This window comes from Peromyscus maniculatus, chromosome 14, assembly GCF_049852395.1.
Source record: "Peromyscus maniculatus bairdii isolate BWxNUB_F1_BW_parent chromosome 14, HU_Pman_BW_mat_3.1, whole genome shotgun sequence".
Taxonomy (NCBI): Eukaryota; Metazoa; Chordata; class Mammalia; order Rodentia; family Cricetidae; genus Peromyscus; species Peromyscus maniculatus.
The window spans coordinates 37694831-37720203 of record NC_134865.1 but is presented as its reverse complement, the minus strand read 5'-3'; the positions used below and the strand labels follow the sequence as shown (position 1 = coordinate 37720203).

General features: G+C 47.4%; 1 protein-coding gene and 1 long non-coding RNA gene across 8 annotated transcripts in view; one reads left to right on the top strand and one right to left on the bottom strand.

Moving 5' to 3' along the window:
- The window catches only part of LOC121822362 (uncharacterized), a 32120-nt gene extending 8412 nt beyond the window's left edge, over positions 1-23708 (top strand). For 3 of the 7 annotated variants that reach the window (XR_013044334.1, XR_013044330.1, XR_006063402.2), the window contains 4 exons: positions 2915-3076; positions 9442-13664; positions 15313-17936; positions 21421-23708. This is a non-coding gene — a long non-coding RNA (uncharacterized LOC121822362). Of the gene's footprint in view, positions 1-2914; positions 3077-9073; positions 9190-9441; positions 13665-15312; positions 18199-21420 lie in introns of all 7 variants that reach the window. The other 4 variants (XR_013044332.1, XR_013044331.1, XR_013044333.1 and 1 more) reach the window with 4 other exon arrangements.
- A 63-nt stretch (positions 23709-23771) lies between these two features.
- Cdhr3 (cadherin related family member 3) overlaps positions 23772-25373 on the bottom strand; it is an 88675-nt gene continuing 87073 nt past the window's right edge. Inside the window, exons 20-21 of the mRNA XM_076550524.1 lie at positions 24231-24382; positions 23772-23954 (exon numbers count right to left, since the gene is read on the bottom strand). Of these exons, the coding sequence (XP_076406639.1) occupies positions 24234-24382 (149 nt within the window). The 3' untranslated portion in view covers positions 23772-23954; positions 24231-24233. The remainder of the gene's footprint in view (positions 23955-24230; positions 24383-25373) is intronic.

Genomic DNA, 25373 nt, shown 5'->3' with positions numbered 1-25373 from the left:
GGCTTTGTGGACCACACTACTCAAATACAACAGTCAGCTCAACATTGTGTGATAGCAGCTCCAACATGAAAACTAAGAGGTGTGGCTGTGAGCCAATATGTGTAGACACAGAAATCGTGCATTTTGTTTGATTTTTATTCATGGTAAAAAATTATTCCTCTTTGGATGGTTTTCATTTAAAATCATTCTTCGTTCACAAGCCAGGAAACAAAACAAAAAGAACCAGACAGCAAACTGGTCTTGGCTTTAAGCCAATTCTGAAGCAGAGGGTGGATCTTTAGAATTGGAGGCAGGGTGGAGCAGATGGACGTGAATGAGCATCCAAACGCAGCCAGAGCAATTGACTGGCTTCTGTGTATGTGGTTCCTCTACCTTTTCACCTTGATGTTTCCCAAGTGAATGGTTTGCTAGTCATGAGTGCGATGTAAATTCGCAAGAATCGTTTTGGACAGAGTAGAACAGAAAGGATTTCAGGGTCCACACACTGAAGTTTAGTATCGTCCATTACATCTTGCCAGGTGTGTACATCTACACATAGACATCCTTATATCTAAGGAACGTGCTGGGTTACGATGTGATGTGTATTTCTAAGTTGGACAGGCATTGCTGTGGTGAATATTGAGAAGGGGAGGGGTGTGTACCCAGTCTTCTTAAATGCTTCGTGACTACGTTTCCCTCCCAGCCCTGCGCCTCTGCATGTTTCTTTACTGATTGCTTAGACATCTTCATGGTGATACCCGGGTGGACAGAGTGCCAATGAGAGATGAAGGTAGGCCAGGCCATACCCAGCCCTCAAACTCCACATCCCCTACCTATGTTTTTATCCTAGTAATTAATATTCTTTACTTGATGATACAAATTCATGCCTCTACCTGAACACAAAAGAAAGCAAAATGCACCTCAAGTCTAGAAGGGGATGGTCATGAATGTCCTCCGTCACTCGGCCATCCAGCCAGTTTGGTCTACACTGATTTCTTCCCTGTTCTGAAAAGAGATAGAACAGTACTTGTAACTTTCTGGCCTGAAGATTTAGGAACTCCCCCATGTCTGACTCTGCTGACAGTGATGCTGCTTGAGAAAAACAGAGGAGGTCCGTTTCTGTTGTTAAATGCCACCCTTTAGAAAGCCTATCACTTACCTCTAGACCTTGGGTGTGCTTTTCAGTTTTTAAATTTCATGTATGTGGGTGTTTTGCCTGCACACATACCCATTGCCCAAGGGGCCCAAAAGAGAGTCCGAACTCCCTGGATCTAGAGTTAGATAGTTATGACCTGCTGGGAATTGAACCTGGGTCCTCTGAAAAAACAGCCAGTGCTCTTAACCACTGAGCCACCTCTCTAGCCTCTAGTTGAGCAGAGTTTATTTTGAAGAAGTTATGTGCCATTTACAGATTTCAGGAGCAGCATCTTATTATTTTTAAAAATTCCTTTTTTCTTTTCAAATAACTCAAAATATTATTTTTCATTTTAAAATATATTATATAGAAAATAATTTTTCCTACCCATGTCTTATTGTCTACCCAGCACCTTGTAATGACATATCTGGTATACAGCTCAGGCTCAAGAAATATGTGAAAATGCATGAAAGATAGAATTCCAGACACTGGGGTTCAGGTACACAATGTTTGGGAGTAGAACACAACTGTGAAATTGGATGAAGCCCCGTGAGAAGCATGAGTGCTGGTCTCTAACTATACCACCTGGCTTAATCTGACATACGATGTTCAGTGAGGGCCTGGGAAGATTTTAGGAGACGTATTCTCCTGCCCACTTGGTCAGCTGATAAAAAGGCTTACACACAAATCTCAGAAGCATCCTCTTGGTGTGAAGAGAGGGGTGTTTACATTGCAGCCTGGGAATGATAGTTACTCTCCAGCCATGGCCTCTGGGAGGCAGCACAGAGACCGACTTCTGGGCAAAGTGGGCAGTGATGTCATGAGCGTGGGGTCACATGGGGCAGCCTGGGCTGGAGGTTGTGGTTTGAAGGGAGAAGTGAAGACTGAGTCAGGGACACAGACAGAAGCAGATCTCTAGTCTCCTTCCTTGCAAAAGTCCTCTTCCATGGAATGCCTTAGACACTGCAGATGGCTCTTGGGACTCTCAGATGCCCCTGCTCTTTGCTCGGTAGTTGCAGGCGAGCATCTGTCCCTCGGCACTCAAGTCTGCCTCTGACCAGGCTATGCAAGCAGCAAGCTAAGAGCCCTCTGGGTGTGAGGTCCCCCAGTCACTCAAGGTTCAAATTGTATGTCCACTAATCGCCCTGGTCAATGCTGACTTACCTCAATGAAGAGAGGTTCCATGGTTATCTAGCCACTCTTACCAAGCTGGCAGTGACTTTCCAAGTGGAGTCCATGAAAGAAATGAGAGATTCAAGAGTGCTCCTCCTTCCCCGCTTCTAGCTTTCAGAGATAGAATTTTGGATTTAACATTTTTTTTTGCAGTGTTTTCTTTCATTTTTCTTTATTAAGAAATTTTCTACTCACTCCACATACCATCAACAAATCCCTCCTCCCACTCCCCAGCCCTCTTTCCCAAGCCACCCTGCATCCCCACATCCTCTAAATCGAGGTCTCCCATGAGGAGTCAGCAGAGCCCAGCACACTGAGCCTAGGCAGATCCAAGCCCCTTCCCGCTGCACCAAGGCTGTGCAAGGCGTCACACTTCAGGTACCAGATTCCCAGAAGCCTGTCCATAGACCAGGGACAGATCCCGATCCCCCTGCCTGGGTGCCCCCCAAACAGTTTGAGCCAAACAACCGTCTTCCATATCCAGAGGGCCTAGTCCAGTCCCATGGGGGCTCCACAGCCACCAGTCCACAGTTCATGGGCTTCCACTAGTGTGGTCCGTCATCTCTGCACGTCCTCCCATCATGATGTCCCTCCCTCACCTGCAGTATCTCTCTTCTCTCTCATCAGTTGGATTCCCGGAGCTCAGCCTGGTGCCTGGCTGTGGATCGCTGCATCAGCCTCCATCAGTCACTGGAAAAAGTCTCTATGGTGACAGCTAGGTTATTTGCTAGGCTGGTCACCAGAGTAGACCAGTCCAGGCACCCTCTGGACCACTGCCAGCAGACCAAGGTGGGATCAACCTTGTGGATTCCTGAGAGCCTCCCTAGAACCCTGCCTCTTTCTATTCCCATGATGTCCCCATCTATCATGGTATCTTCCTCCCTGCCCTGTCACTCTGTCCCTGTTCCAGCTTGACCCTCCCATTTCCTTATGTCTCATCCCCCATTCCTTGCCTTCCGCCACCCCCACCCCCACACCCAGTCTGCTCATGTAGATCTCATCCACTTCTCCTTCAGTGTCCCTCCTGGGGTCTTTCCCTGTTAGCTAGCCTCTCTGCAGTTGTGGGTTACAGTCTGGCCATCCCTTCCCTCACATTTAGTATCCATTTATGAGTGAGTACATACTATGTTTGTCCTTCTGAGTCTGGGTTACCTCACTCAAGATGATATTTTCAGCCGGGCGGTGGTGGCGAACGCCTTTAATCCCAGCACTCGGGAGGCAGAGGCAGGCGGATCTCTGTGAGTTTGAGGCCAGCCTGGGCTACCAAGTGAGTTCCAGGAAAGGCGCAAAGCTACACAGAGAAACCCTGTCTCGGAAAACCAAAAAAAAAAAAAAAAAAAAAAAAAAAAAAAAAAGATGATATTTTCTAGTTCCATCTATTTGCCTGCAAATTTCATGATATCATTGTTTTTTTTTACTGCTGAGTAGTACTCCATTGTGTATATGTGCCATATTTTCTTTATCCATTCTTCAGTTGAGGGGCATCTAGATTGTTCCCAGGTTCCTGCTATTATGAATAATGATGATATGAACATAGTTGAACTTGTGTCCTTGTGGTAAGATTGAGCATTCCTTGGGTATATGCCCAAGAGTGGTATAACTAGGTCTTGAGGAAGACTTATTCCCAATTTTCTGAGAAACCGCCATACTGATTTCCAGAGTGGCTGTACAAGTTTGCATCCCCACCAAGAGTGTAGGAGTGTTCCCCTTGCTCCACATCCTCTCCAGCATAAGTTGTCTGCAGTGTTTTTGATCTTAGCCATTCTGACAGGTGTAAGATGGTGTCTCAGCGTTGTTTTGATTTGCATTTCCCCGATGACTAAGGATGCTGAGCAATTTCTTAAATGCCTTTCAGCCATTTGAGATTCTTCTATTGAGAATTCTCTGTTCAGCTCTGTAGCCCATTTTTTTAAATTGGATTATTTGGTATTTTGATGTCTAGTTTCTTGAGTTCTTTATATATTTTGAAGATCAGCCCTCTGTAAGATGTGGGGTTGGTGAAGATCTTTTCCCATTCTGTAGGCTGTCGTTTTGTCTTATTGACCATGTCCTTTGCTCTAAAAAACTTCTCAGTTTCAGGAGGTCCCATTTATTGTCAATCTCAGTTTCTGTGCTACTGGTGCTATATTTAGGAAGTGGTCTCCTGTGCCAATGCATTCCAGACTACTTCCTACTTTTTCTTCTATCAAGTTCAGTGTAACTGGACTTATGTTGAGGTCTTTGATCCACTTGGACTTGAGTTTTGTGCATGGTGACAGATATGGATCTCTTTGCAATCTTCTGCACGTTGACATCCAATTATGCCAGCACCATTTGTTGAAGATGCTTTCTTTTTTCCATGGTACAGTTTTGGCTTCTTTGTTGAAAATCATATGTTCATAGGTGTGTGGATTAATGCCGGGGTCTTCACTTCAATTCCATTGGCCCACATGTCGGTTTTTATGCCAGTACCAAGCTGTTTTTATTACTATAACTCCATAGTAAAGCTTGAGGTCAGGGATCATGAAGCCTCCAGAGGTTGCTTTATTATACAGGATTCTTTTAGCTATCCTAGGTTTTTTGTTTTTCCATATAAAGTTAAGTATTGTTCTTCCTAAGTCTGTGAAGAATTGTGTTGGGATTTTGATGGGAATTGCATTGAATCTGTAGATTGCTTTTGGTAAGATTGCCATTTTTACTATGTTGATTCTACCTATCCATGGTAGATCTTTCTATTTTCTGATATCTTCTTCAATTTCTTTCTTCAGAGACTTAAAGTTCTTATCATACAGGTCTTTCACTTGCTTAGTTAAAGTTACCCCAAGGTATTTTATATTATTTGTGGCTATTGTAAAGGGTGATGTTTCTCTTACTTCTTTCTCAGCCCCTTTTTCATTTGTATATAGGAGGGCTACTGATTTTTTTTTTTTTGAGTTAATCTTGTATCCTGCCACCTTACTGAAGAAGTTTATCAGCTGTAGGAGTTCCCTAGTAGAATTTTTGGGGTCACTTATGTACACTATCATATCATCTGCAAATAATGAAAGTTTGACTTCTTCCTTTCCAATTTGTATCCCTTGATCTCCTTATGTTGTCTTATTGCTCTATCTTGAACTTCCAGTACTATATTGAATAAGTATGGGGAGAGTGGACAGCCTTGTCTTGTTCCTGATTTTAGTGGAATCATTTTGAGTTTCTCTCCATTTAATTTGATGCTGGCTGTCAGCTTGCTCTAAATTGCCTTTATTATGTTTAGGTATGTTCCTTGTATTCCTGATCTCTCTAGAACCTTTATCATGAAGGGGTGTTGGATTTTGTCAAAGACTTTTTCAGCATCCAATGGGATGATCATGTGTTTTTTTTTTCTTTCAGTTTGTTTATATGGTGTATTACATTGACAGATTTCCATATGTTGAACCATCCTTGCATCCCTGGGATGAAGCCTACTCAGTCATGGTGGATTTTTTTTGATGTGTTCCTGGATTCAGTTAGCCAGTATTTTGTTGAGTATTTTTGCATCAATATTCATGAGGGAGATTGGGTCTGTAATTCTCTGTCTTTGTTGCATCTTTGTGTGGTTTGGGTATCAGGGTAGCCTCATAAAAAGAATTTGGTAATGTTCCTTCTGTTTTTGTGGTGTGGAACAATTTGAAGAGTAACTTTGAAAATCTGGTAGAATTCTGCGCTGAAACCATCTGGTCCTGGGCTTTTTTTTTGTTTGGGAGACTTTTAATGACTACTTCTATTTCCTTAGGGGTTATGGGTCTATTTAAATAGTTTATCTGGTCTTGGTTAACTTTGATATGGGGTACCTATCCAGAAAATCATCCATTTCTTTCAGATTTTCCAATTTTGTGGAGTACAGGTTTTTGAAGTATGACTGATGATTCTCTGGATTTTCTCATTGTCTGTTGTTATGTCCCCTTTTTATTTCTGATTTTGTTAATTTGGATGCTCTCTCTCTGCTTTTTGGTTAATTTGGATAAAGGCTTATCTATCTTGTTGATTTTCTCAAAGAACCAACTCTTTGTTTCATTGATTCTTTGTATTGTTCTCTTTGTTTCTATTTTATTGATTTCAGCCCTCAATTTGATTGTTTTCTGGCATCTGTTTCTCCTGGGTGGGTTCTTGTTCTAGAGCTTTCAGTTGTGCTGTTAAGTCACTAGTGTGAGATTTCTCCAACTTCTTTATGTGGGCATTTAGAGCTATGAATTTTCCTCTTAGCACTGCTTTCATGGTGTCCCATAAGTTTGGGTATGTAGTACATTCATTTCCACTGAATTCTAGGAAATCTTTAATTTCTTTCTTTATTTCTTCTTTGACCTATTAGTGATTCAATTGGGCATTATTCAGTTTCCATGAGATTGTAGGCTTTCTGTAATTTTTGTTGTTGTTGAAATCTAACTTTAAGCCATGGTGGTTTGATAAGACACAGGAGGTTATTTCAATTTTTTTTTTTGTATCTGTTGAGATTTGCTTTGTGACCAAGCATGTGTTCGATTTTGGAGAAGGTTCCATGGGGTGCTGAAAAGAAGGTATATTCTTTTGTGTTAGGGTGGAATATTCTGGACATATCTATTAAGTCTATTTGAGTCATAATGTCTGTTAGTTCCCTTATTTCTCTGTTAAGTTTCTGTCTGGCAGACCTGTCCATTGGTGAGAGTGGGGTGTTGAAGTCTCCCACTACTAGTGTGTGGGGTTTGATGTGTGATTTAAGCTTTAGTAATGTTTCTTTTATGAATGTCGGTGCCCGTGTATTTGGGGCATAAATATTCAGAATTGAAACTTCATCTTGTCGGATTTTCCCTGTGATAAATATATAGTGTCCTTCCCAATCTCTTTCGGTTGATTTTAGTTGAAGTCTATTTTATTAGATATTAGGATAGCTACAGCAGCTTGCTTCTTAAATCCATTTGATTGGAAAGTCTTTTCCCAGCCTTTTACTGAGGTGGTGTCTGTCTTTGAAGTTGAGGTGTGTTTCTTGTATGCAGCAAATGGATGGATCTTGTTTTCATATCCATTCTATTAGCCTGTGTCTTTTTATAGGCGAATTAAGACCATTGACATTGATGGATATTAATGGCCAGTTATTGTTAATTCCTGTTATTTTTTGGTGATAGTGTTGTATGTTTCCCTTCTTTGGTACTTGTTGGTGTGGGACTGTCTATTGCCTGTGTTTTCATGGGTGTATCTAAGTTTCTTAGGTTGGATTTTTCCTTTGAGTGCTTTCTGTAGGGCTGGATTTGTGGAGATATTGTTTACATCTGGTTTTTATCATGGAATATTTTGTTTACTCTGTCTATGTTGATTGAGAGTTTTGCTGGTATAATAGTCTGGGTTGGCATCCACGGTCTCTTAGTATCTGCATAACGTCTGTCCAGGCTTTTTAAGTCTCCATTGAGAAGTCAGGTGTTATTCTTATGGGTCTGCCTTTATATGTTACTTGGCCTTTTTCCTTTGCAGCTCTTAATGTTTTTTCTTTATTCTGTATGTTTAGTGGTTTGATTATTATGTGGCAAGGGGACTTTTTTTTTGGCTCCAGTCTATTTGGTGTTCTGTAACCCTCCTGTATTTTTACTGGCATTTCCTTCTTTAGGTTGGGAAAGTTTTCTTCTATGATTTTGTTGAATATATTTTCTGTGCCTTTGAGTTGGTATTCTTCTTCTTCTATCCCAATTATTCTTAGGTTTGGTCTTTTCATGGTGTCTCAGATTTCCTGGACATTTTGGGTCATGACTTTGTTGGCTTTAGTGTTTTCTTTGACTGATGAATCTATTTCTTCTACCATTTCTTCAATGCCAGGGATCCGCTCTTCCATCTCTTGCATTCTGTTGGTCATACTTGCATCTGTAGTTCCTGTTTGTTTGCTCAGATTTTCCACTTCCAACATTCCCTCAGTTTGTGTCTTCTTTATTGACTCCATTTCAGCTTTGAAATCTTGAACTGTTTCCCTCACTTGTTCAGTTGCTTTCTCTTGGCTTTCAAGGAATTTGTTGATTTCTTCCCATTTTTTGTTTGACTTTTACTAGATTTCTCTAAGGAATTTTTCCTCTTTTAAGATCTCTAATATCTTCATTTTTAAGGTCGATTTCTTCTGTTTCTCCTGTGTTGGGATGTTCAGGTCTTGCTGATGTAGGTTCTGATGGAGCCATATTGGTTTTTATGTTGTTGACTATATTTTTGCACTGGCTTCTACCAATCTCTTTCTCCACTTGGTGCAAACAATATCTGTGTCTGAGGGAGCCTCTCTTGGTCTGATCGATACTCTTGATCCCATGGGAGCTCTTGGTCTAGTCGATGATGATGAACTTTTTGTATCAGGGAGCAGCTCTTAGTCCAGCTGGCTCTGTCTCAGGGAGTAGCTGCATTCTTACCATGTGGTAGATGGTGGTGGTCTGTCCTGTGTGCAGGAGGTCTGCCTGCCAACTGGCCTCTTAGTCCAATCGGGTGCTGGCAGGCTCTGTCTCAGGGAACAGTTGCAGTCTCAGAGGGTGGGTGGGATTTGGGGGAGGTGGGGCTTGGGTTACAGGGTCTGATGGGGGATGGTAGTAGTCTGTCCTGTGTGCAGGAGGTCTGCCTGCCAACTGGCCTGAAACTGGGACTGCAATGGGTGGTGGTGTGGGGGCACAGGGTTGTGCCCCTGGGCCCAAAGCCTACGGGCTGGGGTGTTTGGGTATGAGGATAAAGACTCACCTCTTAGTCCAGTCAGGTGCTGGCAGGCTCTGTCTCAGGGAACAGTTGCAGTCTCAGAGGGTGGGTGGGTTGGATTTAACATTTTGTCTCATCACTTTATCTTATTTTATGTAGGTGAGACAAACATCTGGTACCCAGATCTTCATCCATTTTTCATGCCTTGCTAGCCCCTTCAGGTGTTGTAAACTCCCACATCCTGTTAATTAGAATATGAACTTCACAGATACTAAGTAAGTCAACAAGATGATTTTGTAGTGTGGTTGAACAGATGTGTCTCTGGCAGATGAGTGAGCATGAGCAATGTCTCCTCAAAATTACCTTTGGCAGTACCCTCCCACATAAAGGAACCCCAAGAGAAAACCCTAGGCATAGGCAGCTGGTGTAGTGCCTAGGGTGGGCACAGGGCAGCCACCCTTTCCGGGAGAGCCCCTGCTTCCCTTTAGGACCCTCTTATTCATAAAGTGCTTCCTTCCTTTTCCTAGGAACTCTCAGGCACTGGGCTAAGGACAAGGGAGAGCCAGCTGACCTGAACATCACATGGCACAGGGAGCACTCCAATTCTGGAACATGCACTGCTCAGCCACTCTAGTAGAATAAAACCAGAGGCTTTGAAGTTCCATCCCAGTTATGACCCAGCACTTTGGCATACTCTGGAGAATACAGGACAAGCCAAGGAACTCTCAGCTGAGCCTGTGTTGACTCATCCCCAAAGCTAAAGAGTTCCCATCCAAACTCACAGAATCTGGATTCTGGAGTTGCAGAGATCCCAAGAGGCTCCTCGGGGCAACTGAAAGCTAGGACAGTCACTCTGGCTTTATTCTCTTTCCAACACCAATGTTCCTGAAGCTATATAGGAAGTGGGGGACACCAGATAAGACACAGCAAGCAGAATCTGTCCACTGAGATTTCAATGCAATAAATCTCAAGTAAGTTCAAAGCTCCCACTGCTTCAGAAGTGGCTTGTTAGGCAGGGGGAATAAACGTCTCTGTGCTGGCTGGTTTCATGTCAACTTGACACAGATGACATCATCAAAGAGGAGGCAATCTCAGCTGAGAAAATGCCTCCATAAGATTGGGCTGCAGTCAAATCGGTAGGGCATTTTCTTTCTTCCTTCCCTCCTTCCATCCTTCTTTCCTTCCTTCCTTTCTCTCTCTCTTTCTTTTCATTCTTTCTCTCTCTCTCCCTCCCCATCTCCCCCACTATCTTTAGTGATTGATGGGGAAAGGCCCAGCCCATTGTGGGTGGTGCCATCCCTGGGATGATGGTCCTGGGTTCTATAAGAAAGGAGGCTGAGCGAGCCATGGGGAACAAGTCAGTAAGCAGCACCCTTCCATGGCCTCTGCATCGGTTCCCACCTCCAAGTTCCTGCCCTGTTTGAGGTAATGCACTGACTGACTTTGTAATGAACTGTGGTGTGGACGTTTGAGCCGAACAAACCCTTTCCTCCCCACGTTGCGTTTGGACATGATGTTTCATCGCAGCAACAGAAACCCTAACTAAGACAGTCCCAGATCTTGGCCCTAGAACTGTGTCTCATTAGTGGAGAGATGGGGTCCCCTCTGACTTTTCTTGTCTATGTACCAAGGAGTCAGGCTGATGACCTGGGAGTCCATCCTAAGTGGAGCACTCCAGGGGGTTTTCTCTAAATTCTGTTCAAGCTACAGGATAAGATGGCTCTGTGCAGCCTGGCAGCCTGAAAAGCGCATTTCAACTTTCACAGTGGAGTCCCCAAGCCCTGGATCTGTCAGCCTGGCACCTTCTAGACACAGCTCTTAACCATTTGCCAGCCTCTTACATCACTGAGTTAACCAAAGTCTGGCTAATTTATGGATTAGTTCTCCCAGAGCCTGGATGTAGGGCCTGTCTTGATGAGTCACTTTCTCAGAGTCAGGTGACAGAGCAGGGTAACTAGGCGGGGAGAGGGGGATGGGGGGCTCTTCATGTCATCCTGTGAGTTGTAAGTATGGTGCCCAGTGACATGGAGCAGCCAGTCTGCACATAATGCACTTTGTACTCTATAAATGGCCCGTGTCCAGGTTGACACTCAGAGCCAGCTGTTCCCTTGGCTGCTTTCTCTGGAACCAGTGATGCTTGGCAGAAGAAAGGCACTAAGGACAAGCCCAAGGTGCCCAGATGTGTCTTTCTGCTGCCCTCCACCGGAAGGGCTCCAGAGTGCAGGCAGCCCCAGAGGTCTCGGAGGTGTGAAGCTTCCCCAGGAAATCCCCCCAGCCAGAGGAAAAAGTGGCTCATTCCTATGTAGCTCTCATGTACAGAATCCCACTGAATGTGCACACTGTTGTTGTGCAGGTGTATATTATCCTTACCTCCCTTTACACAGGCGGAAACAGACTGGACCCGCCGTTGCCAAGTTAATAATGACACAGACGGCTTTAAATAAGTGCTCTAAGTCCAGTCCTTCAATCAGCCAAGTCTTCTCCAGAGTGGCGACAGGTCACCTTGGGGTTACTCACCCAAACTGAAACCCACATTTTGGGCAGTAAGATAACTCAGTAAATTGCTTGCCTTGCAAACACTGGGACGTGAGTTCAATTCTCAAAGCCTACATAAAAACCCAAATGTGGCAGTGTGTGCAATTTGGAGGTAGAAACGTGGATTCCTGGGCTTGCTGGCTAGTCAAACTAGCTTAGTCAATAATTTCTAGTCTTATAAAAAACCCTGTCTCAAAAACCTGAGGAAAAATGTCCTTTGTTCACATGTACTACGCACGCACGCATGCACACACACACACACACTCACATATGAACATAGACACCCATGCACACCTGCAATTGGACTTTCTTTGGACTGACAGCTTCCAAATAGTGACATGGAGACTTCTTGTTAAGTATGAAAGCTTGTCCTTAGCTTAGGCTTGTTCCTAACCAGCTCTTATAACAATTTAACCCATTTATATTAATCTACATTCTGCCATGTGGCTTGTTACCTTTCCTCCATAGTGTGTGTCCGACTCTGACTTATTCTCCCTCTCAATGGCAAATCCCTCTTCTCTTCTTCCTGGAGTTCCTATCTCTTCTTGCCCCACTCATCCTCTCCTGCCTTGCTATTGGCCATTCAGCTCTTTATTAAACCAATCAGAGGGTGCCTTGGCAGAGACACATCTTCACAGTGCACAAAAAGCTTATCCCACACACATGCATACACAGAGAGGAAGAAGGAAAAGCATCTTTTGTGACACTCTTTAAAGACTTTATTTTAGGTGTGTGTTTGTGAACATTTTGCCTGCATGTATATATGTGTAGGACATGTGTACCTGTGGAGGCCAGAAGAGGGCATCTGAGCTGAAGTTACAGGTGGTTGTGCACCTCTGTGAGGGTGCTGGGAACCAAACCCTGGTCCTCTGCAAGAACAACAAGTGCTCTTAACCTCTGACCCATCTCTCCAGCCCCTGTGATACTCCTTTAATGGGGGAAATGAGACAAAATGGATTAAATAAATTAACCCAAAGCTAAGACACTACAGCTTTGGAAAGATGAGTCACGGGTTTGCAAGCTTATAACTCTGGCTGTATTAGATCCTTTAAGTTCAGGAAGGAGATGACTTTGAAGATTATGCATTTCCCCGGGGGATGAAGTAGCCAGCCGCCTTAATACTCTGTCCATCTGGGGACATCCAGACAAGCAAAGGGGACCTCTGATACATCTTGCCGTCCTATCAAATTCTCTCCTACTGCCACCCTGGTGGTTAAGGATTTTATCTTATAAAGAGGGGATTAGCATGTCTTCCTGTTCATTAAAAGCTCACACAGTAGGCTAACAGCAACACTTCTCACACATCCACGGGGAGGGGCCTAGATGGTTCTCCTTGGAGCCTCCCAGGATTTTATCGGCACTTTGGCCTGAAACGGGAGGTCTTGGCACTGCTTTTGAGGTCAGGTGCAACACTACAGAATTTACTCAGGACAAGACCAAGGGCAGCAAGTGCATATCGATCACAGAGGAAAATTATAGGGCAAATGTTGCTTTACCAAGCCCATCAAAAGAAGTGGAGACTGCTCAAGCCTCACTGCCATGCCCATGCCCACCTGGAGACTACTAGTCCCACGGTGAGGACCGTGATGCATACTCTGCATGTCAAAGGAGTTTTGAGGTTCATGTATGTCTAGTACTTCCTCATCCCTAAAAGTCACTCGGGGATCACAAACCAGCTGAGCCCTTGGGTTTCTGATAAAATTTGGCACCGTTCAGAGAGACAGCCAGTAAGTGCAGTGCCGGAAGAAGGGAAACGCCGGAAAGAATGCCATTCCTCCACGCCCACCTTCCCAAGGTCACCATCACGATCTTCTGCTATTAATACACCAGGGAGTGGTCCAGACCGGTCAGGGACGCCATCGCAGCCACCCTCCCGCCTGAGGAAAACGGTCATTGCCCCTAAACTTTCTTCATCCAGTTTGCTGTGTTCTCTCATGTGGACCTGTGCAGAGACTGGCTGACATTGTCTTCCGGGCTCCAGCTCAGTCAGTTCTGCCTAATGAGAGACCTCAGTTAGAGAAATCAAATGATCTTTTCCTCCCGGGAAACTGATTTTAAAAATAAGAAGAAAATGAGTCGATTGGCAGCAGAGAGGACTCACGGATCTGTGCAGAGGAGCCAAGTGAAGAGTGTGCCAGCACTGAGGCCTGCTGGAGGCACAGCACCACAGCAGCCGTGAACCCGGCGGCGGCGTCTGGCCGCCTACCTGCCACAGGTGGGTACCACACTGTGCTTGGGGTGAAACATGGGCCTGCTGCTGCAACAGAGGCTTATATTGTTACAACAGTGTTTGTCAGAGCTGGGCGGAGCGCTTCCTGGAGAGTGGCAGAGTCCCCAGTGTTTATACGGCAGGAACGAGGCAGACTTACGGGGACAGGTGTGTGTCAACACGGCCACATTTCTCAGGGCGTTGGTACAGGAGAGAGAATGAACGCCTGGGGCCTGTCTCTGCCCGTTTGCCGCCCTTGTACTGAGGTGAGCCGTTGCTTACGGGAGGAGATTCCTGTAGCCCAGAGTTCCAGAGGCAAGAACATTTAAGACAAACTGCATTTGCTTGGCTTCTGGTGAGGCCTTAAGCTTCTTCACTTCATGGCAGAAAGCAGAAGAGCAAGTGGGTGCATGCAAAAGACAGAGAGCACGGCCAAACTCCCTCAGTAGTTCGAGCATCCGTCCATCCATGAGGTCTCTTCTCTCTACAGCCAAACACCTCCCCTGAGGCCCTGCCTCCCAACATGCCAGGGTGACAATCAAGTTTCCATATAAATTTCAGAGGGGATAAACCCCATTCAACCCGGAGCAGGTCCATACTATTCATCTCCCAATGAAGGCATAGGCTGGAAGAGCAGCCAAGTGAGTGTTGAAGTAAGCAGTGTAATTTAATTCCTTTAAAGAATTGCCAAAAAATCTAGTATTTGAGCATGTGCCAGCATATGTATCAGAACCCTCTGGTTTCAAGTAACAGAAACCAACTCAAGTGAACTGACATGGAATTTGGTGATTTCCACAACTGGAAAGTGATCTAAGACCAGCCCCAACCTTGGCAATGCTGGACACATGTGCTCAACATCACTCAGGCACCAGCATCCATCCCTCCAGCTGTGGCTCTCCTCTGGCTGGCAGGCCCCTTCCCATAGGCACGAAGTCATCAACACTGACTTTCCAGATCAGCAGCCTGTATCCACAGTGCTGGTCTCATTGGTCCACCTTGGGAAACTTATCTATGAATGAACCAATCATAGAGCTTGGGAGGAACAGCCCTCTGAATGGCCTGATGTAGGTCATGTACTTAGTTGTAGATCCAGCGAATGTTGTCAGCGCCCCCAGAACACAGGGCCTAACATAGAAAATGGTTGTTGCCTGAGAGATACTGAGCGGGCAGCAATCCCAGCTTCCACATCAAGCAGGTGGTTGGAGGACGAAGATCCTTGAACTATCTTTAACCACCAAAGGATTTTTAATTTAGTGTGTGTGTGTGTGTGTGTGTGTCCACACAGTGCTGGGATTCAAAGCCAGAGCTCTGTGCATGCTGGCACAGCTTCCTAATCTCAGTCATTATGAAGTTTAACTTTCACAGTGAATTTATCAGTTGAGGGTCTTACAAACATGTGAGTCTCACTCTGGTTGATTTAAATAGAAGTCACATTTATGAAAGCATATTAACAGCTGACAGAGTCTCCACATGATTCAGAGTGAAAAAGAAACTTGGGCTCTGAGTTCATGAGCAGTGCAGAGCTTCCCACCCATCTGGTGATAGGCCTTTGCTGCATTCTGCTGTGAGTATCTGCGTCCCTCTGCCACACCCTACCTCCATCACTGAGACACAATCCCATGTTGAATCTGTCCCTTGCTTTCTTCTCTTCCAGACTGAAGTCTCATGATGTCCAATCGATGGGTATAGCCTAGATCACATGCCTGAGAGTTCCCCACAGATGAGTCCATAACAGAGTGAGATGCCACCTATAACATGGCTGTGTTTACCAGCTTTGTGTTGCTGTAATGAAAGACCTGAAGCAATTAACTTACAAAGATAAAAGCCTTGCTTTGTCTGATAGTTCCAGAAGGCCAAGTCCAAGACTGGGAATATCTATTGCTTTGAGTTCCTGGTGGGGGTACCAGATGGAAATGGCAGAGAAAACTACTTACGGGGGTGGGGGGGTGGGGGTGGGTAGAAAGAGGTTATCCCACAATTCCCCTCAAGGACAAACCTCCAAGAACCTCAACACCTTCCACTAGGCCCAACCATGGTTCCACTGCCTCCCAACTGTACCGCCCTTGAGGGGGCATACCTTTACTACATGGCTCTTTGGTGTGAGCCTTAACCAAACCACGGCAGTGGCGATGTCCCAGGTTTGGAAAGCTATTAAAATGCTGCGGAGCTGGCATCCATGAGACCCATGCCCACTATACGGTCTCTGAAAGGTCAAGCTGTCTGTCTCTTCCTGGCTCTGGAGACACTGAGCAACTGAGTCAAGACTCTTTGTTTTCACATGTGGCCCCCTAACTAGCCGGTGAGCCTAGTTAACACAATTTTGGCCAACAAAACTTGAACAAAGTGTGGCTTGCAGATATTTCTCAGTGAGACTGGCTGACAGAGGCTCACAGTTTCATTATAAAGACGGTCTCCAGTGGGTCATCCAAGCATGGCTATGCCCCCACTCACTCTGGAACCTCTGCAAGTAGCTAATAAGCCTGTCACAGGAGTGCAGAAATGCTGCTCTGACCTGTTATAGCCAAAGAAACAAACCTCGTCCATGAATGAGAACTGGGCTGATGGTGGGGCCTGGCAAGGGCCTCCCTGGTCTGATTAATTCTTCTGGGAGTCTAGCATGCTCTAGCTCATCCCAGGAGACAAGCTTATTTGACTTTCCTCCTATGTCTGTGAACTGCTTCATCAGGAGCCAAAGTCCCTCGGTGAAGACATCATTCTTTGAGTAGCAGCAGTGTTACAGATGCTGAGCTAACACTGAGCAAACATATCCTGCCCCCAAGAAGCCTTCAGATTAGCCAGTGTAAGTGACGTGAGGGGAGGCAAGACAGGAGACAGACTCATTAGCGTGCTATTACTTTGAAAGACGTCCAGCTCTCCTTTGTAAGTCGATCTGATCTGATATGGGAGCACAATCATTCTATGTTCTGAACACACAATTCAACAGTAAAGCATCTCCTGGTGGGAAGTCTGTTGGTGTCACCATCAAGTACACTTAGCCATATTTAATAAATGATAATGACCATTGCAGAACATCTCTGCTGTGCCAGGCATACACAGCTCCTGGGTAAATGCCGGGAAAGGCAGTTTTGGACCTCCCCTGGGAGTGCGGCATGTTCCACGAGGGTGGGGCATTGCAGGATCTGGGCCTTGACTGGATGTCTCTCTCTGTGACCCTCCAGTTTCGCCATTGCCGAGGAAGTGGCAGGTACCTCCGAGGACCACTAGGTGTCGCTGTAAACCTGTGAGATCCAGGCCTTCCACCGAAACGCAGCATCCGCTAGGTCTGTTTTCAATCAACACGTTGTCAGTTTTTCTCCCCAAGGCCCCAGGGGTGTGCTAGGAATTTTTATTTCTTGAGAAACCCTGTGATTCGGCTGCCCTTTGTTAGCCCTGCCTGAGAGAGCAGAGTTGTGCTTGCTCCTGCAGCCCCGCTCCAGGCAGAGTGGGAAGGACCCAGCAGGGGCTCCAGGCCACCGGCCACAGCCCCTGCCTCAGGTCTCTCCTCCCGCTCTGTCTCCCGTCAGTGGCACTGGTGGCCTAGCCCTGTCAAAGCCTCTTTCAACCCTTTCAGGACACCCAGAACCGAGCGTGCGGCTGCTTTTCTTCTGATCCTCGCCTTGCCAGCTGGAGGCCTTCCGCAGCTCTCTCGCCGGGTAGTTCTCAACCTTCAAGTGCTGCGACTCTTTAGCACGGGTCCCTGTGCTGCGATGGCCCCTCCAGCCGTGAAATCATTTGTTGCTACTTCATAACTGTAGTTTTGCTACTGCCGTGAATCATAATGTGAATATCTGATGCGCAGGCTATCTCCCATGTGACCCCAAGGGGTCACTGCGGCTGACTAGAACCCTTTACTTGTGTCGGTACTGATTAACTTGCGGATTGCCCAGCTGGGAGCCGCCTCGGTCAACAGGTCAACAGCCACAGCTTGCTTGCAAGAGGCCATGATAACTGTCCTGCCGCCCTCCTGGAAAAGGCCACTTGTGGGTGGAGCTCCAGGTTTGGACATTTCTGGTTCCCAGCACCCTCGTAGCTGCTGCGGTTTCCGGGAGGAGGTAACAAGGTCCTGGCGGTGGGTGCCTGGAGCTGCTCTCTGCGGGTGGTGAGGCCACAGGCCCCGGAACCAACCTCCTGAGCTACAGCGACCCAGCTGGGAAGACTTTCCCAGAGGCAGGTCCGGATCAGACAGTGGCAGCGGCCGGGCAAGAGGACAGTGCCCCTGCTGGCCGACTCGAGTAACTGCTCCCCTTCGGCGCGGGGAGAGACCCGGCGGTGCAGGCGGTAAGGACAGACTGCACGCAGACAGCGGGTAGGAGCAAAACAGAAAAGAGCACACGTTTCCTTTTCACACCGCAAGCCAAGGGCTGGGCTGGGCGGAGTCAAAGGCCTCCAGAGCTGAGCCTTTCCTGTCCGGCAGAGGAGACACAGCTCGGCTGGCTCCCTGGCTCCGCGGTTCCTGAGCACACTCGCCCCTCTTCAATTTCTCATCGGCACTAAAGAGATGAACCTCAGACTCCGAGAAGCTGTGAGGGTCAGCAATCAGGTGGGCGGGGGCGGGGGGTAGAGGCCTAGCTCATTAGCCACAGCAGTCCAGAGGTTTGCCCCGCCGGCCTGGCCTGCAGACTGCTCTAGAGCAAGCCAGGCTGTGGCTAGGGCGCTCTGTTAGGCTGAGCAGAGGACTCCAGACCAGGCCCAGGCCCTCCAGCGGAGTGGATGGAGTATGGGAAGGGCCAAGTGCCACACTGGGCTATCTGTTTAAAATTCTTACAAGCCCCTCATGTTCTGCTGGGAGGAATGTGAGACGGGCAGCTACCGTGGATGCAATCTGACAGTGTCTCTTACAGGTCCCAGTGACTGTGTGACCCGTTAATTCCATTCTTAGATATATACCCCAAATAAATGAGAACTTGTGTCCACACAAACGCTTGTAGGATATGTTCATTGCAGAAATATTCACTATATCCCAAAGATGGAAACAACCAAAATAAATACCCACCAACTGATGAATGGATAAATACGTGCTGCGTACATGCAACGAACTATTATGCAGCCAGTAAGAGTAATGAAGTACTGACGTACCTACAATGTGCCGAGTGAAGTACGCAGGTGGATGTGGACAGTAGGGTTCCACTTATATGAAATACCTTAATAGGCAAATCCATAAGACGGAAAGATGATTAGCAGGTGTCAGTGCCCAGGGATAGGAGATGCCTCTACATAAGTATGAGAAAATATTTGGGAATTAAATTGTGCTAATTGCACAACCTTGTGAATACAGTAAATCACACTGAATACTATGATACGTGAATTAAGCCACAATAAAACTGTTACTTTTAAAAGGCCCCTTAGCGAGCCAGCTGGAGTCTGCTCTGGCTGCGTGAGCAAATGTGATGGGCAGTGCAGGCGTGAGCTCTTGTGAGCTTTGCCTACAAATGAGATTAACCAGCTGCCCGCTGTCGGCTGTGCCAGCTCCGTGGCAGCCACAGCAGCCACAGGCTCTTTCACAGCAACTTAAAGGCTTGAGTGTGCTGAGGTCCAGGATTTGGACGGCAGGGTGCTTGCTCCACGTTTGGGCCGGCTTCCTTCTCTGGGAACCATGCAGAAAGATGACAAGGCTCGTGAGCATGGCTTGCTTTCCTCAGTCTCGAGACTTCTAGAAAAGAAATCTGGGTTTTCCAAACCCCAAACCAGGAGTGTACGTTCTGACATGCACCCATGGAGACAGAAGGACAGGAGTGCTACTTTCCCAGAAACTTACGTAGAGACAGACGTGTAGAAAGTGAGCAAGCCTCCTCCTGTAGCTCAGGTCCCTGGTGGGAAGCAGGCAAGCACAACAGTTCTCTGAACTGAGCTGATCCAACAGGCGGCTTCCTTGGGTTGTGTAAGGAGCCCTGGTGCAGAATTCTGACCAAGAAGCCCTGCCCAAGCTCATCTTTCTGCTTCTTGGTAGCATTGATGAGCATCTTGGCAGGGAATTCAGTGTGGCAGAAACACTGCTAATTCATCCCCAAGCAAGGGCTATGCCAGCTAGACAGCGGCTGTTGCCCTCTGGGAAGCGGTTGTGTGACTTACAGTAACCAGTGGAGACCCCACCAAGGGAGTAGCCAGCTCTGCCGGAGACCTTTACCAGACACAGGAACAGGGCCCAGGAGAACCAAGGACTTATTTCCAGTGTCCCTGTTGCTGCTGCTGGCCCAAGCCAACACTGTCTTCTCCTTCTCTGTATGTCCCTGTTTTCCTTCAGTCTGGTCTCCATTACATTCGGAATAAAAGTTAAAGCCACAAGGCCCTCATCATGAGCTCTCCTCTTTGCATACCAATGACATCATGTCCCCAACACCCCAGACAGACAGACAGACAGACAGACATGCTTGCCTCCACGGGTACCCCTCGCCTTGCCCTTGTCCGCTTGCTGTTTGGAAGGTTTTTCTCAGATACCTGAACGGTCCGGCCTACACATCCACTGTCAGAGTCTCCCCTCACTGTGTGGGCCTTCCCCGAGCATCCCTCTAGAGTAGTCTCCGGTCCACCTCCAGACCTGCTTTTCCTTCTCAAGGGTGTTTGCTGCCACCGACATATCGTCTGTACACTGGCAAATTTTAGATCATATTTATGTATCGAATGTTTCCTTATCATCTCAGTAAAAGTAAAGACTAAGCCTCAAGAGAAAAGCAAAGGCTGTTGAGGGAGTCGGCCACCATGCAGTGGAAATAAGACGGCGTCTTCAGGCTGCCTTGGTCCGGGGCTGCTTCCCTCAGCAGAAGGCACCCATCACTGGTGTGCCTTTGCTTGTCCCTGACGGGGTCTCAGTTAGACCCGTTTAGGCCCGTTGTCAGATTCAGCAGCCTAGACTGTGATGCCCGCAGCGGCGGGGTACCCACTGATATTCAGCAGGCAGCTTCCTGGGCTGAGAACCGTGGCTAACGAGGTACTTTGCCGGGAAGGTGGTGGGCCACATGTGTCTTTATGTACGGCCCAGCCATTGTTTGCTGGAATATAAGCCCAAAGGACGCTGCTCACTCACTATGTGTCTGAGCTAAGTCTTCACAGCTTACAACAGTGCCAAGTACTTTGTAGACACCTGCTGGCAGTTAGCTGAGTCGGGGCTGTTTGTCTAGACAGAGAAGCTGTGGCTGCCACATGTGGGTAGAAGATGAACGGGAAGTCTCCCTGATTCAGCCCAGTCCTACAAACGTTTGCTGAGTGCCTGCTACACCCTGTGCTCGCCACCCCAGACTGCACAAGAGCTGCCTGAAACGTATTGAAGGGCAGTCTCGGTGCTCTGAGCCATGCTCAAAACTGTCCCCAGCTTTGATTTCTTCCCACCTTTAGCACCCTTCAGGCTCAAGGCCTCACTTTCAGATACCGCTCTGGTCCACGTCTACTTCCTGCAGCCCTCACTCAGTTCTCAAAAAGGATCCATGTGATAAGAAGGGAGTCTGAGGAGAGGGAGGACTAGGGTCGGGGAGGGATGAGGGATGAACTGGAGCAAAGGACAAGGACACACGGAATGCCAGACTCAGCTGTGGCTTCTTTGGTTTGGTTTGTTTCTAAGACAGACTTTGACACTCTAGCTTAGACTGGCCTGAACTCACTGCTTAGCCCAGGCTGGCCTCAAAGTCAGAGTGTTCTTCTGCCTCACCCGCCCCAGTGCCGAAACACATTGTTTTATATTCCAACGACAGCAATTAATTTTTAAATGGTGCAGCAAAAATATCCTCAGATGTTAAGAGGCTCTCTGTCTCCATCTCCTCTTTCTCCACAGCTCCATCACGGCATCCCAGCTGACGAGACTACTGCACCCTCAGCCTCCTGAGGAACGGGACACAGGCACTCACCACCACACCTCTATGAGCGGATCATTTTCAGAGTTGGCTTCTTACCTTACAGCACGCGTTATAGCTTGTCCTCTCCCAGGTGACACACAGGAAGGTCTGGGTGTTCCGAGACTCCTTCCCCCCCACCTCACTGACTGTTTATTAGGGTACAGATTAAAAAGTCCACTGGACACAGGATTTATCCACAGAAGAGCCATGTGGGGATGTAATTACATTGTGGTGACCCAGTCGCCTGAGGCTGGTCCTCCACTGGGCCATCTCCACTACTTTTTGACAAAGGCTCCTCAGTAAGTACATGTACACACACACACACACACACACACACACACACACACACACACACACACACACAAATGGCTCAGGGTTACAAAGGAGATTCCATGCTTGGGTTAATCCAGCTTTAATTTTTAAAAACCGGAAAGGGGCCAGCTCATCAGCACCCTGCAGTCAGTCAGTCATGGTAGACTGAAGGGCAGCTCCATGGGTTCTTAGCCCTGGGCCTCACAAGGCTACATGTGGATGGACTTTTCTTCCCCAGCAGTCAGTCAGTTCTAAGAGACTTAATATTAACTATATACATTTGGCCAATAGCTCAGGCTTGTTACTAGCTAACTCTCACATGTTAAGTTAACCCATATTTCTTGCCTATGCTCTGCCCTATGGCTCAGTACCTTTTCTCAGTATAGCGAGTTTATCCCCTGCTTCCTCCGCATCTGCTCGAAACCCTGAGACTCCTCGTCTTTCTGTGAGCTCTCGTTTTATCTGCAGTCCCGCCTAACTTCTACCTGTCCAGCTATTGGCCAGTCAGCTTCTTTATTTAACCAGTCACAGTGACACATCACATAGTGTAAGGGAATATCCCACAGCTACATGTGCAGAAGGAGATGGGGAGGGCCGAGCTCTCCTCTGAAGCTCCTCGCTGCCTTGGCCACTCCTTGGGTTCCTCTGGGCTCACCTGGGACAGTCAGCTCTTTACACAGTGCTCAGTCCTCTCAAAGCCCAGTCTTCTGCCATCCTATAGAAGGAATGAGAGCCCCCCCACCCCCAACCTTCTAACATCTTCAGTGGGCTTGTGAGCAGTTAGGAAGGCCGCAGCGGCCTTCATGTCTTCAAGGAGCTTCGCTCCCTTCCCTTGCAGGGACACTGAGGACTTCTGAAGATCAAGGCATTTTAGTTGGGGCTCCGCAGATGTCCAAATTCTGAAACTGGTCATCTGCCACGTCACCACTTTAACCCTACAAGGGAATGGCTCCACTTCTTTTGCAAGATTCATACCCATTCAAGGGAGTTCCCTGGCAGCACAGTGTCATTAATAAACCACGTCTCCAGCTAAGTCAGTTTCACCAACGTCTGACTTTCCAGAGAGGCTGCACTGGATCAGGTGTGCAGAAAACCGGCCACCGAGCTGTCCGAGGTCTCCTGTGGGGATTCTGCTGTGGGCCTCCTCAGTGGGGGATGGAGTGCTGCTGTGATGGCTCCTTGATGATTCTTCCTGGCAGTTACTGAACTAAGGTCTCAGCAGCTGAGAAACGAGACATAGAGGGCAACTGAGGCCCAAGCAGCTCTTCTGGGCCTCTGCTGTAAAGTTTCTGTGCGGTCCCACTCTATCACTTTTAGTTAGGTGCTCAGGCCAACAGGGAGTTTAAGGTCTCCTGCTGGACCGCACTTCCCAGTGTATATACATTTAGAGCCCATGGCAGGGCGTGGGAAGAAGCAGGCAGGAGCTGTATTATTTCAGACTGATGTTATTCCAACTTTGAGAAAATGTGTTTCATTTCATGGGTCATCTTCATCAGAATGGCTAAAATGAAAAGGACTGACCATTCCAGGAGTCAGTAAGGAGGCAGAGCAACTGGACCTCCCAGTCTTTGATGCTTGAGGGTACACTGGAGCTACCACCTTAGAATGCCGTGGTAGTGTCCAGCCATGGCTCTGCCTCCTCCAAGTGGGGCAAAGTCATGCGAGGGCATCAGATAGAGTAGAACAGGATTACTGTTGTGAGTGTAGCGTGATGGCCTCCCAAACATGACGCTAATCGGGGAAAGCCATTGCTATGAGTTTTTAAAAGGCAAAACTAATCTACAATGATAGAGGGTTGTGGCTGTCTCCCGGAGAAGACTGCATGTTAACAGGGTGAACACCTCAGAGCTGCATGGTTTGTCAATTGCAAGATACATTCAAATAAAATTAAAGTGAAATAAAAATAATAACATCATGTTTCTTCTTCCCAAATGAGTGGCTCACTGTGTACCCTCTATGTCTTTCAAAAACAACTCATGCTCACTCACAAAGGTGTACAGTGTTGAGCTGTATTTAAAAGTGAACACAAGGACAGGTGTATTAGGGAGACAAAGTGGAAGGCTACTCTGAGAGGGCTTCCTGGCCGCCGCTGCAGAGGACACACGGGCAGCTGGCACTCAAACGTCAGCACTCCAGCAGATGCGCCCAGGTAGTCGGGAGCCTAGAGAGAAAAATTTCCAGTGTCATTTCAGAAAAAGCCTGTTGTGTGACTGAATCCCATTTCAGAAATATTTTAGATGTTTTGGCAGATACCCTACTTAGGATCCTGGATGTCTGAGTCCATCCAGCCACATCTGTGCACCTGTGCCAAGCATGGCTACTGTCCCTGTGCAACTTAAGTTGAGGTGCTCCCCCCACCCCCACCCCTCACCCCCCACTCCACCCCCACACACAGAGGCTTGCCCCTGTCCCTCGTGGGGGGCTAGCAAACACACACCTGTTATTTTTCTGCATGTTTAGTGAGTGGTCCTTCTGCAGCTGTGCCTCTGGGCTGGGGACTGGGCTCAGGCCAGTTGGGCAGTTGGGTTAATGGGACTTTCCACTTTCTGGCACCAGTTTTTGAGTTGAATTCATATATTTCCCCGGTCACTAGGGGCAGATAATACAGCAATCGTATAAAACAATAAGTAAACCAACTCTGCTTGTCCCCACTTCTCCCTGTTCTGTTCTGACGACTGATGCGGGAGGCTGGAAGACGTGACCCCCTCCCTGTGATGGGGAAGGATGCGGGAGGCTGGAAGACGTGACCCCCTCCCTGCAATGGGGAAGGATGCGGGAGGCTGGAAGATGTGACCCCCTCCCTGTGATGGGGAAGGATGCGGGAGGCTGGAAGACGTGACCCCCTCCCTGCGATGGGGAAGGATGCAGGAGGCTGGAAGACGTGACCCCTGCAATGGAAAGCAGCTTGTGAGGCACCCAGACGGTCTTCCCAGGCCAGCCTTTCCCCGAAGCTGTGCAGCTCAGATGCACAATATTTCTCTGGATCGGGAGCCCGGCAGGCTCTGACACCACCTATCTCACTTGCAAGATGAGGGGGCCATGTAAATTTCAAGTTTCTTAGGCTATCAAATAAATTGGGTTCAATTTCTAGCGGGGTTACCCATTAGGATCTGATTTATCTTGTTTTAAAAGACCCTTGAATCTGGCCATACAAAGGAATTCAGTAAGTAAGGGTAGGGAGCCTTTGATTCTTATTTATGTCTGGCTGGCAGAGTGTAGACACTGATCTGGTCCTGCCGGGGATGAGGGGAGCAGCCATTTTCATTGTGCTGGAGCCAGCAGCCACTAATTGATGTGTTTGTTCACATTGGGCCAGTTGGCTGCTTCTTCCCCCTTTCTTCTCTCTAGCACATAGGAACTGCACAAGTCTCTCCTGCCTTTCTCCTTGTAAGCCTGGTTTTGAGGCAAGCTCGGCTCCTGCCACAGCAGTAGAACACAAGTGGCCGCTCTCAGCTCAGGGTCCCACCAGCACTTATGCTAATGTGGGCACATTATGGTAACAAGTACCTAATAATAGAGGGAAATTTAATTCCAACAGCAGCAGCTTCTCACTGGAAGGGAGCCATCCTCCTTCCGAGGA